Raw genomic sequence first — 16,993 nt, 5'->3', positions numbered from 1 at the left:
AGGATAAGCTGAAACAGGGAACTCCCTGAGGCTTTTCAGGTGGCGGTGAGACGAGGCTCTGTAAAATTAAGATAAAAAGCTCTGTATGCATGTACTTTATACACACAGGCACAAGGTAAAGGTAAAGGCCAACCTTATAGTGACATATTCAACCACACAGAGGAGAATGAGAGATTCAGAGTTAGAGTCATTCTCTGTATTTATCCCATCCACATCCCAGTACAAGGACCAGGGGGCAGCCATTGTGCAGTACCTGGGAACCAACGCCGGATCTATATGGCATCACTAAAAAGCTTATCAGGGATACTGACTGGAGAATTGATGGATATCTTAATATAAAAGCGCTGATAATGCATTAGATCTATATGGACAAGCTGTACTTCTTTACTGAAGTCACTTGACTGACGTGTTTACACAGTTACAGAAGACCTAACCCACTGTGAACACACAAAGCAAACTAACAATGCACTGGTCAACACTAACTTGTCTACACCAAGGGGTTTCAAATATCATCTAACTGAAAATGTAGGTTTTTATAGTTTTACTTCTCCTGCCTGATGGGAGGCAAAAGTTGGAAGTATACATTTTTAGTATATAGATTTAAAAAACAAAGGACAATAAGTGTTCTGAAGTACTTTGGTACATTCATTGTAAAAACACAAACTGAATCCCCTCCCTCAATTTTAAAGCCCAGTTGACAAAGAGAAATTTAATATCATCATTTAGTATTTCAGTAAAAGTTATGACTGACTTTTCTTTGGAGATGGGAATCCCCCAGCAAACATTTCTGCGTGAACCTCCACCCCAACTGCAGCAGTAAAGCCAAGCCATGCCACACACTCTTTCCATTTCTAAAAGGTACGTTGGTTTGGGCTCCTTGGCAAACATCATATGGAAACTCTATCCTTCAATAAAACAACCAGCTACCATTTATTCATCATGTCAGGGGAAAATTACACTCAGTGCTGGGTAATATGAGGCTGTCTGCGGGGCTGGCAGGAGATTATAAAGGCTTTGCCACTAAACAGCTCACTCGACACTACACAGTTATTTAACTATTAGGATGACAGTGTTTTCCACTTGTAAGCAGTGTTCTGTTTACACACACACACACACACACACACCCTTATTTCCCCCTAAAGTCATTTTAAGCTTAAGAAAAGTCAGCTGTTTTGTTATGGCTGCTCCATTTGAACGAATGGAAACAATCTAGATGTTTTGGGAATTATCTCATATATATTTACCCAAACACTCAGACATATCTGGTATCTTTGGGATAAATGTTTGCCTGTACACAGGGAGGTAAGAGGCTTTTCTGGTAGATGTTTGGACTCAACAGTTAGCAGATAAGGTCGAATAAGTGTCACTGGTGTCCTTGGAGAGCACCAAGATGTCTGCAACAGGGAGTCAGTCAGTGAAGGCAAACAAGTGCGCAGTCAAAACTGAAAAAGTGGGAGTCCAGGTTAATCTGCGACATCACATTACAAACAGATAGAATCAATACCACAGTGATCATCAGTTATTCTAAATGACTCAAAGTTAAACAGCAAACATAAATAATAGCAAAATTAATTCTTACTTCCTTGTTCTTCGCTGTCTTGTTTCCATTACAGTGCTACAGTAAGTACCAGCAGAAACCAGGAAGTATTTTGTATGCATGGATTCATACAAGGAAGTTACATTTTAAAATGTGGAAAATGGAAAATGGAAAATGACATGACAAGATGGGAAGTTATACTATCAATTCCAGATGTTTATGTATGTGGATTAATTCATTCATGATAATTAACCTCTGAAAAGTTCCAGTGGCACACTCCACAAACTGAGAACACAAAACACAAGAGGGCGTTCTGCTCCCACAACTTATATTTATTAATGAACACACAGCGCTGATTTACAGTTATTTACAGCAGCATCTTACCATTTCATCTGTATTTTACAGTTTCAAAAAATGATGCAATGAAGTCATACGATGAATAAAAATGATATTAGTGACTCTGGCTCTAAACCTGAAAAAGTACCCTTACATCTTTACCTGTGATTGTGTCAGTATGTCATATTCTGTCTCCAACCTTTGTATTTCACATCCAAACTTTTGCAACTTGAACCTTGTTTATAAAGTTTCAGATGCTGTTAAAAAAAATGTACAGAGTTCATCCATAGCTCGTCCTTCATCCTTATCTTTGTGATGAATGATTTGTCCCATGTCAGTGATTCAGATCCGCAGCAGTCAGACGCTGGTCTCAATGTGAGGCGACGTCTTAGAGCTCAGGATGTGGGACAAGAGTCTGTGCTGGTGGTGGTACCTGACACACACAAAGCAGAGTTAACTGGACATTTTGGCGCCATCACCTGTTGAAGTAGTGTTACTACAACAATGTGTTTTCAAACACTGTCAAATTAATTAATATAGTCTGTGCACAAAAAAATATGATGTACTGACTTGCTGATGACCCTCTGAACCTCTCTGTTCTCCTCCTCTCTGAGTTTCAGTAGAACTTGTTCAAGGATGGGAAGCTCCAAGTTCAGATACTGTGCTACCTGAGAGGAGAGGAGAGGAGAGGAGAGGAGAGGAGAGGAGAGGAGAGGGCAACAAAATTATCGTAAATCTGCTGGGAAATATTAAGACAGAGGAAAAGAATTGTGGCAATAAAAAACAGAAGAAACTTGACCAAAAATAGCAAACGAGACACCAACATTTATGCTTTCACTTACTGAATTATGACTCATGGACAGTAAATCTGCCAATTCTAAATAATAAACAAATAATAATAATGATCCTTACCAGAGGGACATCCTCATTTGCATGATAAAAGAAGGATGTTCTATTTTATTTAAAGCACCATTCTATTCTTTGCTACCTCAATAAGAAGTGCAATAGTTATTCCTTTATATCCTATTATATCATTTTCTTTAATACATTCACTAACTCTAAACTACTACTTAATGCTAAATCCAAGATATCACTGTTTCTCTGATGTGTGTATCTATAGAGGTTAAATATGAGTAACACAGGCCTTCATTTTCAACTACTATCCAACAAGAATACTGTGCATGTTTACATCTCTTTGGTGATGCATTAAATTACATCAAAGCCCAAATACTTTGTTCATTCATAATACTAATACTGACTGGGTATTTACAGGTTCACATGAAGAAATGAAAGAAACAAGAGAGTAACAAAGCTACAAACAAGCTAAAAAAAAAAAAAAGTAAATTTAAATGACCCTTTACATTCTGAATAATACTGAAGGTACAAACAGGGTACCAGCAGCCTGTATGAATTTCACCACCTCTGCGTCATAAAAATGAGTCAGACGTTTATATACCCTGTAACTGCACTGTGATTGCAGTGTAAAAGGGGAAAACAATGAAACGTTATTTAACAGCCCAGTGTTTAAAATCATAAAAGTGACTATTAAACTACAAACTATTTTATAGTTATAACTATAAAAACCACACCCTTCTGCTTCCCAGGCTGAGTCAAATATTTTGTTCACCAGCAACAACAATGCACAGCTGAAAGAATATATATATAATAATAAGTTCTCCATTTAAAATATGCTTTTCTTCTAATTTCCTGAAGTATTTTTACTTACCTTTTTACCTTACCTTACAAGGATTAACAGGTTTTCAACAAGTAAAAACTACGTACAGTATAATCTATTTCTAAATCCCTTTTAAGCACAAAATTAATGTTAATCCCTTATTTCCTAACCCTTTGTCTTCTTCCCTTGTATTAACACATAATGAATACAAGTATTTTATTTATACCCTGTATGCACTAAATAATTACACATGCAGCATTTCCATAAACATATGTCACTTGTGTGTTTTAAAAATTGTGTTATGTTTCTATGATGAATGGCACAGGAAAAAGTCCTGGTGTTTTATTCTGAGGGACTGACTCCAACACCTGACAGACATCAATATACAATGGAAAATTTTCTCTGATTAAATTCAGATGAAGCTTCACTGGAGCACCTGCATGCACGAAGTTGAGCAAGTTCATATTTTTCCAGTTCTGGGTTTAGGTATTTTGGACACACCACTAATTTATTTGGCCAAGATTTTTTAAAGTACCTCAGCCCCTCAGGAGGCATGGGTACAACACTCACATCATTGCTGACTTCCTCTTCGTCCATGTCCATCAGAAAGATCTTCATGATGTCATCAGAGGGTCCCTGTAGTATGCGCTCCCATAAGGGCTGGTCCCTGTTACTGAGCTTCCTCTTTTCTGGACGGCACGCACAAACACATCATCGGTGAAGCATTAAAACTGACTTAGTGTCCAATTATTTCACTGAGTGTGTATCTGTTATGAAAAACAAAGTACCTCCACTTTGGTGAACAGAGTAAAGAGCAAACTCCTGAGGATCGTTCTCTATCTGAGGGACGAACAAACAAGAAAAATACTTTAACATCTATTGTAAATCCTTGTAAAGATCTGAGGTCTATTATTGCATTATGCATTTTAATTTGTGTGATATATTTTACTGCTGTTGTTGTTTAAGTACTTTATATACTCTTTAGTAGTCTGTGATTTCTGCTGCAGTTCGAAGAAAGTTTCCAAGTGTCCAAAGGCTCACCTTGAACTTGTTCAGCAGCTGTTCAATGACCTCATTTGTAGTCATCCTGCTGGTGATACGAACTTTGGTTGAAGTACCGTAGGATGGTGTAAAGATGGAGGTCTGCAGAGGACAATGACAGATTTGTAAGCTGCAGGACAGATGGGAGTGAGGAAACAAGAGAAATAAGGAAAGGAAGGAGATGATTAAGGACAGCAGAAACCTACCTTATAATTATAGAAGTGTCCATTGATAGAAAAGCGATGCTGTTTTTCTTTCTCTCTTTGTGCTGCTGACTTTCCCTTAGGCCTCCTCCTCTTGACTAATGAGGCATCACTCATACAGCGAAACAGGTTGGACTCCGCCTCCAGGTCTGTGTTCTTCTGCCTCACAGGACGCAGGGTGGTGCTCTCATAAACAACTGGGCCTTTGGAGTGTGCAGAGACACACCAGTAATACGTCTTATATTCAACATTTGGAGTTAATAACACCGGTAAATCACAGTGTTAGCAATAAATTGATTTTTATCTGAAAAACAGAACTAACAATGAGTTTTTATTTTTTATTTATTTCTATTATTATACGTTCTATCAGGATTTAATCAAGATATTATGTCCTTGAAATAATCTGTACAACCTTTTGGAACCTCGGTCAACGTTCTTTTGATCCATTTCCTGTAATAAATATGTTTTACTAGGCCCGCCAATGTTAAAAAGAAAACCAAATCTTAAGTTAACTAATGTTAGCAATATGCTATCTGACTAGTTATGTAATCTACATCAATTGTTGGCGAGCTAGCTAGTGTTGTGTTCTGTAGAAAACTGCTAAACTAAGAAAAACTAACACTAAGAAAAGCAAGCTACATCAACTGCTAGCTAGCTAACTAGCTGGTGTTTTGCTAACATTTGCAAACTTAAAATGTGACTATTTGCCACTTTCACAGCAACATCTTTTAACCAACTCACAAATTCACTTTTCTTTTCAACATAGCTGAACCTAGCAAACAGTTTATCTAAGTACAGGAGGTAATTTCTTTTTGCCCAGGATGGCAAAGCCTTGACCTGCCCTATTCTGACTCTGATTGGCTCATGCGGTTGCCTTTGTTGGTTTGGGCCAAGTTGAGTAGGGTTGAATAGGTTTTGGCGTGAGAAAGATAAGAGGCAGAGTAGAAGGGGACATGCCTTTGTAATTCTGGGGAAAATATACTGTATGCAGGAAAGGAGAAAGTTGGCCGAGGTTCTGCCAGACACCAAGCTTGCTCAACTACTATTGGAGCACATAACGAAAAAAGGGCAGGATTTATGAAGGGTCAGTTGTGGCAATGTACAGTAATGCAACTTTTAAGATGACATTTTAATGAAAACGGGATGAAAATATGGGGGAAAATTAAAAAAAAAGAACCTGGTAAGGGGCTGGTGACTACTTTGTCCTGTGGTGTCTCGGCCATCTCATCTATCTGGTGAAGGTCAACATATTCTCCCCATCGTGTCATACCCCTGCAGAGAAGAGAGGAAAGGTTAAGTTGTTTAATCTTTGCGTGAAATATTTGATTCACACAGCTTTGTTTAAAAGATCTCTTTATTGCATATTGCATGAAGGACGAACACGCTGAAAATTATGACTTGTAGCAAGAACTACTCAGTCTTGCTCATGTAGAGTTGTTTTAACTGGATTAAGCTCTGCCCAAATATCAGCATGATCTCTCTACTGTGCTGTGTTCACTTTACAGGTCGTTAGTCAACAATTTTTGTCTATCTCAAGCCCACGCGCTAGGGAGCTTGAATGATAGTGGTCAGTATAGTTGGCAAATATAAAATCCTTTGCTCTGTGTCTAGACAAATCTGCCTTGTTAGCAGCAGATAGACTGAAGATTAGTGCAACCCACACAGTTGCACAGACAGTCATTTCTTCCTGGATAGTATTCATTTCCTGACAGTATTGTTTCCTTTTTCACATAGCTCTGTTGTAAAAGTGCATCTTTTGATGTTTTCTTGGCATAGAATGGAAGAATAATGAGTAATAAAAGGCATGTCTCTTTTAGCCTTCTTTCTAGCGTGTTTTCAAAATTTAAACAGATTTTACATTTGGTCAGAACAATCTCATTATAGCCAAGGACCAGGCTGGGACCTAGCAGGGAACTGCAATGGGCCGGTACTGGCCCTCTCATAGACACCTGGTGATTCTAGGTGCACGGCTGCATCTGCATGTTGCTGAATATCAAAAGTGCTTTTGTTAGCATTATTGTTCTAAAAATAAAATGTTAAGGTATTTTGTCAAGGTTGGACAATGACAAATAGCTTACCAAGCCATGGGATTGGTCATTTATTTTAAATTTCTGATCAGTCCACTAACCAGAAATTCTAGGCCCATTTGTTTATTCTCATCATTCTTTGTCCAGTTTTAACTGGTCAATCGCAGATGACATTACATCATGTTGAGATGATTCCATTAGGAAATTTGAGTTTATTAAAGGAAAATCTTACAGAGTGACTATTTTCTTTTTTTTTAATGCCAATGAACAACCATCTGTTTCTCAAATCGTCCAAAAACAGTCATGAGGCTGTTGGCCAGATAAGCTTATTATCATACATACAGCATATTCACGATATTACACAAAAGGTGAAAAACACCTCTTATTTCCAATTGGGCTGACTGGGCTGTTTGGGCTGACGGGATCAGGTGAGATCAGAGGAGCAAAGGGAAGAATCTGTTTGTCGTCCTGTATTTTCAGCCTGATGGGTCTCCGCACTCCCCAGGAGATATTGAGGAAGCCCTCCACCACCACCTCTCCATCATCACCCTGTTACAGACACAGACCCAGAGACTCCTGTTCAGTTTGTAATTACAGTCATACATTCATTCAATACTGTTTAATGCACCAAATCCAAAAGCAGTTATGTAATAAGTAATAAATTTGTCCTGAAGACTACTTATGTTTACACCTTTCCTGAAGTAAGTCCTTTGATACCTACAGAGGACCTGAGAGGCAAGTGAGAAGAAAATAGTCTGGATTCTAAATTGTTTTTTCTCCTGTTGTTAAGGCTTAAGGATGGAGGAGACATGTCCACCCCAACTTCTAAAAAAACCATAAAACTGACTCCCACTACCCCATAAATGATTTAAAAATGAATTATATAATTCAAATTATAAATATGTAATAGAAGCCATAAATACAACATTGTTGAATGTTTTTTTTTTCCATGTGTGGGACAAGTGAAAAAAGTTTTAGCAGGTGATCTATTTATTTTTTGCTCGGTGTTTGTTGTTGTAATACTCATTTTGGCCACAAGGGGCTGACGTGCACCACTACACCATGTTCTACATAGGACAAAAAGCATTTACGTTTTTTTCCATGAGGGTTTTAATTTCTCCATGTGCTCTGAAGACAAGGCACATAACATGGGGTAGTGGTGCATTTCAGCCTCTTGGGGCCAAAATGAGCATTACAACAACAAACACCAAGAAAAAAGAAGCATCTCACAGGTGAAAAAAGTTTTTAAAAATATGGTGAAAAGAAATTATCCTGCCAAAACCCTTTTCCCCACCTGTTCTTTAGTCACAAACCAAGGAGAGAAAACAAGTCAGATCACAACTTTTTTTTCTCGCTTGCCTCTCAGGGCTTTTGTAGACCATCTGTGACTCCCTGCAAAGTTTTGAAAAATGTGTGAAGGCTGATTGGAAGAAAACCAGAACTGATGTTAAACACAAAAAGAAAACGTTTCAAATATAATAATAATATACCTGACAGTAACTGAGGTGCAGTTGAGTCTGGTCCTTTAGGAAGCAATTGTAGGTTGCCAATAGTGAGAGAAACTCTGCTCTGAAACACAACAGCAATGAATGACTAAACACATGGCGTTGCAGAACATGACTCAGCACAGAGCAGCCCCACGCAAGTTATGTAACATGTAATATTTTTGTATTCAGCCTCCAAATCTGGCTGATTTACAGGAAAACATTTGTCTGTTCAGGGAATACAAGAGAACAATCATGTTCGCTAATTCCTATATATTACATATACTAAAGTGTTTTCAAACCGTGACCCACCTGGACAGTGTCCTCATGTCCCCTGCCTGGATCACTTGGAGACGGGCTGCTTCATTCATCTTTGGTTGGATCAGTTACTGCAGGGAGAAAAAAACAAGAAGAACAAATCATTCATAGCAACAGCTGGTGAAATCACATCACTGGGTTTGAAGCAGGAGACAAACGCTGGAAGCTGCAGACTTGTTGCTTCTCAGCGAGCGTGTTACTGTTGTAAATAACACCTGACTAGCACTGTGTCAACATAAAATGAGGAACTGCACAGAAAATGAGCGACAACCAACACAGAGTCACTCCTTCCCAAAATAAACAATATAATTAGAGTCTTACCTTCTCTAACATGACAAATCAGAGCTCTCCTCTCTTCTGTCTCTTTGTCTCTCTGTCTTTCTTCTTCCAGTGCTTTAAATATCTCTTTCCACCTTCTCTCCCTCTCTCTCTCTCTGAAGTTTTTGTGTTATATTTATCCCTCTCTCTCTCTCTCTCCCTTCAGTCGTGCCTTTACTCTTTCACTTTTCTTTTTTTTCTGCTGGTCTCCGAGAGATTTAATAACAGTACTCCACCCAGTAACCAGTGATGACAGTGTAGACCCGGCCATTTGTTTATTCTTCGGTCAGAGACGCTGAAGCCTGCGCCTGTGAACACAGATTGTTGGAGTATCCACGTGGCTTCTCTATTTTTTTCTAACTGTAGTGTTTTTATTTTTTTTTTTCTGTCTTTCTTCTTTCCATCAGAATTACTGTGATTGACACAGCAGTCCGTCCTATTTGATCTCCTCTTTCACTCGTTCCACCTCTTTCTGTCTCAGCCTGTTTGCTGGTAAGAAATATCCCAGGTATTCAGCAGTTGTCATCCCAGCAACCCTGCCACAACACTCTCTGACTGACAGTTCAAAAACAAAATTTAAAGGTGCAGTATGCAGTTTTCCAAGAAATGTTTATAGGAAAATGTAGGAAATCCCACACTTGGTAAGACTGATATGCTTGTACTGAACACACATGTGAAATATATGTAATTAAATGTGTGAATGTATCACACATGCTTTGAAACATGTAATATTACATGTGAAACATGGCATCACATGTGATATCTTACATCTCACATGTTAAGGTACCAGTGTGTAGAATTTAGTGGCATCTTCAGTAGCAGTGAAATAGCAGATTGCAAGCAACCTGCCTGCCAAGTGTGTAGGAGAAACTATGGCGGCAGCAAAACTCACAAAAAGTGTGAAAGGCCTTATTGAGAGCCAGTGTTTAGGTCTGGGCTATTTTAGAAACACGGCGGTGCAACATGGTGGGTGTCTGAATTTATTACATTACATTACCTAAACATGTCAAATGTGTTTCACATATGAAATACATGAATTTTAAAGAGCTTTTCATTCTAGATGACACCCTCTTTCTAACATTAAATGCAACTTAAGATAAGTGAGATGTATGATAGATGTTAACAAATTAAAAAATATTGTCAATATTACTTTAATATCTATGTGGACATTTAAAACTCTTTAAGGGTAATTCAAGTATTTTTAAATGTGGCTCTATTTTGACATACTGTATTTTGGGTCTAGATGATTAATAGGTACAAAGTCATACAAAAACAGAGAAAAACTCAATGATCAAGACCATTATCTCCTGTGTTGCACAAGGTAAAATTATTGTTTTATATAATAATAGAGGTCCTTCTATGCATGATGCATGCTGAGAAACATTTTCTGGATCTCAGAAGGGATCTATGGTCAGCTGATCAGGTGCAGGACTCAAGACCACAGCACACAGCTGCCATCTGCTGTTTTGGAGCTGCTCACTCGCTCATTTGTAAATCCAGGTTGCACACAGTGAGTTGCTGTTTGAAAAAAACACAACGAGGGGCATTCCTGTGCTTTCAAAAGTAAAAAAAATCATCCTCACTGTAGAATAAATAAAGAAAGTAAAGTGTTGAAGAAAGAAGGGGTAGACAGGATTATTGTGCTGTTTTTGGTACACCACGTGCATGAACTTATCTCTGACTTGAACTAATGTGAACACTTCACTGTGCCGTTCAAGACTCAACATGCAGGTTTTCAGGTCCCTCTGGAGCAAATACATCCAAACTGTGTGAGTGTGTGAGTCTACATGTGTGTGCCTGTGTGTGATTTGTGAATCAGAGGCAACTTAAGTCAAAGCAAAGCTAACAAAAAAGGAGAACTACTGATAAATGGTCAACATTGCAAAGTCAATAATGTGTAAGAGTTCATAATCCAACACAGGTATTGTTCTATTACTGGTCTTTTAAACTTGGCTCAGAGGAAAACAACTCCTTTAAGCCTGGGAGCCAAAGCATCTCGCAAAACAAGTCTATCAGTCTTAAAACAGCTTAAAAGAACTAGGTCATTTGTACAAAACACAATTTGTTCAGAATTTTTACAGTCATGTGTCACTGCTGCTTCCCACTATTGAGTGATATAAAATGGAGAGTTCCACTTCAGTTCTAGTAAAGTATTGCCATATAAGTTTAAAGGGATAGTTCAGATAATCTACTTATTGATAGTCAGTACGACCTACAGTAGATGCCGAGTTGGAGGACGACATGCAGTAATGGGGCTGCAAGCCTGAACCAAATCCACCGCTGCTGCAAAGGACCCACAGGCTCAACACATAGGGCGCATGCCCACCAACCGAGCTACCAGGATATCCCAGACAGCCTTTTCTGATGGGGAAACCACTGTAATATATATAAGCCAATTATCACTCTCTCCAAACCAACCAAACTCCACAGGCAAAATCAGTGATTTTGCCTCATAGAACACACTGGTCTACTGCAGCCTGACTTTATTAGTTTGCTTTGTTTGTGTGATTTTGTTGAATCTAAACTATCCTTTTAAAACACAGAAGTCTACCAATAACACAAACAAACAAACTAACACACTGAGGAAATGGTAGCAACTACTGTGTTCTGCAAGGTAAAATTACAGATTTCACCCACAGAGTTTGGTTGGTTTGGAGAGAGCAATATTTGACTTGTATAGTAGCTGTCAGTCCTGTCAGAAAAGGCTGTGTGACAGCAAAGGGGTGAAAATATTCTAAATATAGTGTAAACTTACACTGATATAGAGTTTTTTACACTGACTTTTTTAAGTGGCTAAAATACCTTTTGCTGCTCACGCTGAGTACAACAGTACATTGCTTCGATTCCATGCTGGTAGCCCTCTGTGCCTCTACAACCTGGAGGCATGCAACGGGCATCTACTGTAGGTAATACACTGACTATTGATTAGTACCTCATATAACCCCACTTCATATAATCCAAACTATCCCTTTAAAGTTTTCTTGTAATAATGAGAACTGCTGCTGGAGAAGTAAAAATGTTAATGTAATGTAATATCTAAGCCACCCAAGTGGCACACTGATACAGAGGGCAGAATAGAGGGTGCAGGGTATGTACACAGTAAGTGACAAGCTTTTTTATTGTATAATGGTGAGCTGGAAAAACATAGCCAGCGGGAAAAAAGCCAAGGTACACGATGACACACCCAGTTTTTCTCTTTATTGCCTTCCTGTGTGTCACTCCCCCCTCTACCTTCCTTTTCTCCACTCCTGTACCTTTGTACTGTATTCAATCACTTTCTCTTTCAAACTTATATGCACAGATTTCACCTTAAGATGTAATGTTAGGATGGTGCCCCCTGTTAAAACTCAGTCCCTCTTTTGGTTTCTGTTTAATTTTGAAAAAAAAAAAAAGCATTCACAGTGTTACACTGATTGACACATAGTACTGTTCTGTTGTGTCTTTTTAACAAATTAAAATACAGGAGATCATTATTAATGCTAATAGTTAATGCTAACTTTTAACAGTTGTCAATTTAGAATTGGGACATTAACACTTGTTTTGTGAAGTTGACAGTTAAAAAATTGTAAGCAGTAACACGTAACACAGCACACTATTACAGTCGTATACACTAAATTAACTATAGACACGACCATAGATGACCATGGATACACTCAGGTAAATAATGAATTAATTCAAGTTGTTATATGCTAAAAACACTCTAAAACACACCTCTGAAGCATAAAATAAAGGTGATCACACACACTCCTACCTGGTCGGTCTTTCAATCTCCAAGCACATAAAGCTGATTCACTCCATATTTGAGGTCTTGTACCTTGTATGTGTGTGTATGTGTGTGGGTGTGTGTCTGTGTTTGTGTGCGTCTGTGTGTGTGTGTGTGTTCATAGGTACAGAGTACAGAGCATGTGGTAGGAGGTGAGGTTATGTAGCACACTGCAGCAGCTGGTTAATTATTGCAGAACACGTTGAAACAGCGTTGGGAGGGAGGGGCAGACTGAACTGACACCAGATATGACTCGCCTGTTTTGTCCGTGTGTGTGTGTGTGTGTGTGTGTGTGTGTGTGTGTGTGTGTGTGTGTGTGTGTGTGTGTGTGTGTGTGTGTGCATGCCTGGAAAGAGTGAAAGGGAGATAGTTAGGGAGCTAACCAGTAGATTGACAGTTTGATATAAGTTATTTTTCATGGTTTGTCCTCATCAAAAGCTCCTCAAGAATAAAATGTGGACTATGATTTTGTGTTAGATGATAGAGATGTAGTCAATAAAATGAATTAGAAAGAATGCTTATATGAAACCTAGACATCTATAAATGTAGAAAATGTCTCCAACCAAACTTTTCTTAGTATGATCAGCTGGTTCAGATCATGTCTCAGGGCCTTTTCACACCTCCCTTTTTTGGTCCGGACTTTCGGACTTTTCTGTTTGACCCAGACCAAAATTACAGGTGTGAAACCTCCCCCAGGACATGGTCTGGACCAAAAAGCCGGACTTGGGTCTGGCAAAATGTTTCAGACTTTCAGACCAATTGCAGGAAATTACAACAGCCGGAGCCAGAAGAAGGAAAAACAACGCAAAACAAAGTGAGCCACAGGAACACAGTGGGACAAAAAGTCAACTGGAAAAACCTTTTCAGCTGGTGTTTAACTTTGCTACTACTGGTAATGGTGCCATAATAATAATATCATAGTGACATCGATGTAAATCTGTTCATTCATCTTTCTCCATAAACCTGCCAGTTGTAAACACACCGATGTCAGATGCGCACCCGTCAACGAACCAATCAGAGGCGAATATAGGGAGACACAGGCCATGCTGGTGATGACAACAGAAGCAGGTATGACATTAGTCTGCTTGAATAACTGCAATATGAAATAAAAAAAAATAACTTTGGTTTGGACCTTGGTCTGGACTTTTACGTGTGAAAGCAGCCTCAGAGGCAGAGGGTGTTGTACTGGGGACAAATCTGTGTGGATCATTGTGACTTGTGGAGTCCCACAGGGTTCAATTCTTAGACCACGACAATTCAGCATGTACATGCCCCCTAACGTCAATCACACATGACAATAATGATGCTTATCAGCTACAGCTACACAGATGATACTCAAGTATCATCTTTGGTCAATTGATTAGATTCACTCTATCAATGCTTACAGCAAGTAAACTCCCCTCAACAAAGACAGAAGGGAGAAAGAATTAGTTATTGCCTGCTCTTGATTCAAGAGCTATATCAATGAAAAGTTAGAAATCTTTTCATTTTAACAGGACTTAGATCCAAACTTCAGCAGCCACATCAAGGCACTAACTAAATCAGCACATTATCATCTCAAAAAATTAACAAGAATTACCTAGACCAGATTTAGAGAAACTCTTTCATTTCCAGCAGCGTGGTCTAATGTGATGTAATGTAAGTCTCCTGTCTTGTCAGAAATCTTCATCTCATTCAGAACACTCCTACCAGGCATTCACACATCAATAATCTTTGTCCAGAATACATTTCTGATGTCCTTCAAGAATGGAAACCCAATAAGGCACATAGATCTTTAGGAGCCAATTAAAGTCAGAACAGGATGAAGCTGATTTTAGTTATTATGCTGCACAAAGTTGGAACCAACTTCTTGATTAATCTCAAACACACTCCAACATTAGATGCTAAAATCAGAATAAAAATAATAGAAAAACCTCTGCCATTCTCCTGTATTTTTGAATGACTGGTTTTTGGTTGTTTCATTTTGAACAGCTTACATTTTATATTTATTTTTACTGTTTTTTATTGCCTGTTTTTGAATGTCATTCTAGGGCTTTTCATTACCCATGGAAAGCACCTTGAATTCTGTCTGAAATGTGCTGTAATAAATAAAGCTGCCTTTCCTAGTATCAACCTAGACCACAAATCATCAAATCTTTGCTTCCCAAAGATGGCCTTCTAGAACTAAGAGGCTGCCAGTGGGAGCACTGAAGAACAGACAGCATGCAGCTGGTCCTAGCAGATGACAGCTGCAAGTTCATACAAGATAAAGAGACGACAGACATCTGATACACAAAGTAATTGGGTCAAATGTGCAACCTAAAGACAGGATGCTGTTTTAGATTGTTGAATCCCTTTATGGGACCGTAGGAGATTGTCATTTCTACATTATATATTATTATTATAGGCCCAGACCTTTCTCAAATTTCCTCACAGTCAGCATCCTTGTCTTAACCATAAAGCCTCATTGCAGAAATGTCATTGTCACATTTCATGAAAAGGCTTCCTATCCTGCTTCCTGCATCTTCTGAATAATGTTTTCAGAAAAATAACTCTTATCTACAAAGCCCTTTATCATTTAAGTGATCACCTATAAGACATGTATGGATTGACTGTTTGCCATATTTTTGCCTTGTTAACACCATACAAGAGCTGACTGAGAACCTCTGTATGATATAGGTCACTATTAGTAATTTTCTAAGTCAAGCCTAAAAATCAGGGGAAAAGATCTTTATTCTTACTTAAATCACTCCTAAAATGACAAAATTTTAAAACCGCTTTTCCTTGACTGGATTCATCCTGTGTTTTACTGTATTTGTTCTGTGAATTTGTATTTGTATGTAGTTGTTTGTACTATATATGTGTTAGTTTTATGTTTGTTGTGAGGTACTTTGTAGCCAGTATAGATAAAGTCATTATTAGTGGTATAAAGAACAGAAATCTGCTGATGTTTATGGCATGGTAAAGATAATCTGCTTTACTCTTGCCACACAGGTACATTAATGTAGTTGCATCTTTATTGGAACAAATGGACCTTCATTTTCTTGATGGTTGGGCTTGCAGAGAATTGCAATTGTTCTTTTTTCATAATAATACATGTCCCTATATCTAATCCAAACACAGAATACATTTAGTTTCTGTAAAGCACTAGCCTGAAGCAGGAGCGTTGAAAGATCTAAAAGGATAAACAACAGATTTTTCTGCACAAACATTTGTCATTAACAAAAGTCTGTTCTGGTGCCGTTAAGATTGCCTGGGTCACATATGACTTTTAAGTGTAACCATGCCTCAGTGTTTATGCTCTCTCAAGAGAAAACAGCTGTTTATTCCAACTGCTATGAGAAAAACGGTGTAATTCGATACTCTACAATTAAGAGAGCGAACAGGATGACTGGATGCATCTAATGCAAACACTTTAGGCTGAAGCCTGGTGGAGCAAACTCTGTGGGGTCCATGGGGGTGCAGGACTGCAAGAAATGCAGTATCCAATTTCTGATTTTTTTGTTTTCATTTTCCAGTGCCTGAAATAAATAAAATAAAATGTTTACACATGATTCAGTGTATTTGATTGAAGATCAGGGCAGTTCATTTCTGTGTCAGCAGAGGGAGTCAGAGTATCAGTACTAATGATGTCCAGATTTATTCTGCTGAGTCAGTGCTCCCCAGCTGAAAAGTAGTTTGACACCGCAATGTTTTTCCTTTTTCTCTTTTGGTCTAGTAATACTTCCTTGTGTGTGTTTAAGATACGTCAGTGGTGTGTTACCTTTGTTAAAAAGACAAAAAAATGGTAATACAATACTACTGCATTCTGTCAGGCAGTACAAATGATCCTGCATGACAGCGTCATCTAGTGGTGGGTGTCATCAGTGAAAGAGCAGCCAAAATCATGTACTGTAGCTTATCTGCTTTATGTATACCACATAATGTGTGTTTTACATAAGACAGTGGTTCTCAACCTGTGGGTCTAGAGCCCGAAAGGGGTTGTCAGATTGTTGTGGAGAATAAAATAAGATATTGAGGCAAACAGAACAAAATGAAAGCCAGGAAACAGCTCTCACTGACATCAGCATCCACAGCACATTAGTCAATAAAAAGGAATTCAAAGAAACAATCTGCTGTTTTTGTCCCAGTTTTATTTTTAAGGTAGGATGATAAATAATTTTAAAAAAAAAAGTGTATGCACAGAGTGTGCAGAATTAGGGTTGCTGGTGCCACTGAATACTATTGACTCACCCATAGACATCCAAGTCTCAATAAACATACAGCATCTGCCAAAGTCTCCTTGTGCTTGTTGGTTTGACAGATTTGACCA

At 38.4% G+C, this 16,993-nt stretch overlaps 1 protein-coding gene across 1 annotated transcript; it reads right to left on the bottom strand.

The window, feature by feature from the left end:
- Positions 1–1,848: 1,848 nt before the first annotated feature.
- Positions 1,849–8,674, bottom strand: rassf6 (Ras association domain family member 6). The gene is made up of 10 exons (XM_084746638.1): positions 8,616–8,674; positions 8,310–8,460; positions 7,199–7,368; positions 5,970–6,064; positions 4,796–4,995; positions 4,590–4,691; positions 4,337–4,388; positions 4,119–4,237; positions 2,444–2,541; positions 1,849–2,306 (listed from the first exon to the last, which is right to left on the bottom strand). The coding sequence occupies exons 1-10, from the start codon at positions 8,672–8,674 to the stop codon at positions 2,231–2,233; spliced, it is 1,122 nt and encodes a 373-aa protein (XP_084602764.1). The 3' UTR covers positions 1,849–2,230.
- Between the last annotated feature and the right edge of the window lie 8,319 nt (positions 8,675–16,993).

The sequence above is a fragment of the Lutjanus erythropterus genome, chromosome 20 (assembly GCF_056507025.1).
Source record: "Lutjanus erythropterus isolate fLutEry1 chromosome 20, fLutEry1.hap2, whole genome shotgun sequence".
In the NCBI taxonomy this organism is placed as follows: domain Eukaryota; kingdom Metazoa; phylum Chordata; class Actinopteri; order Lutjaniformes; family Lutjanidae; genus Lutjanus; species Lutjanus erythropterus.
The sequence above is the reverse complement of the archived record's forward strand: the minus strand, read 5'-3'. Positions and strand labels throughout refer to the sequence as shown.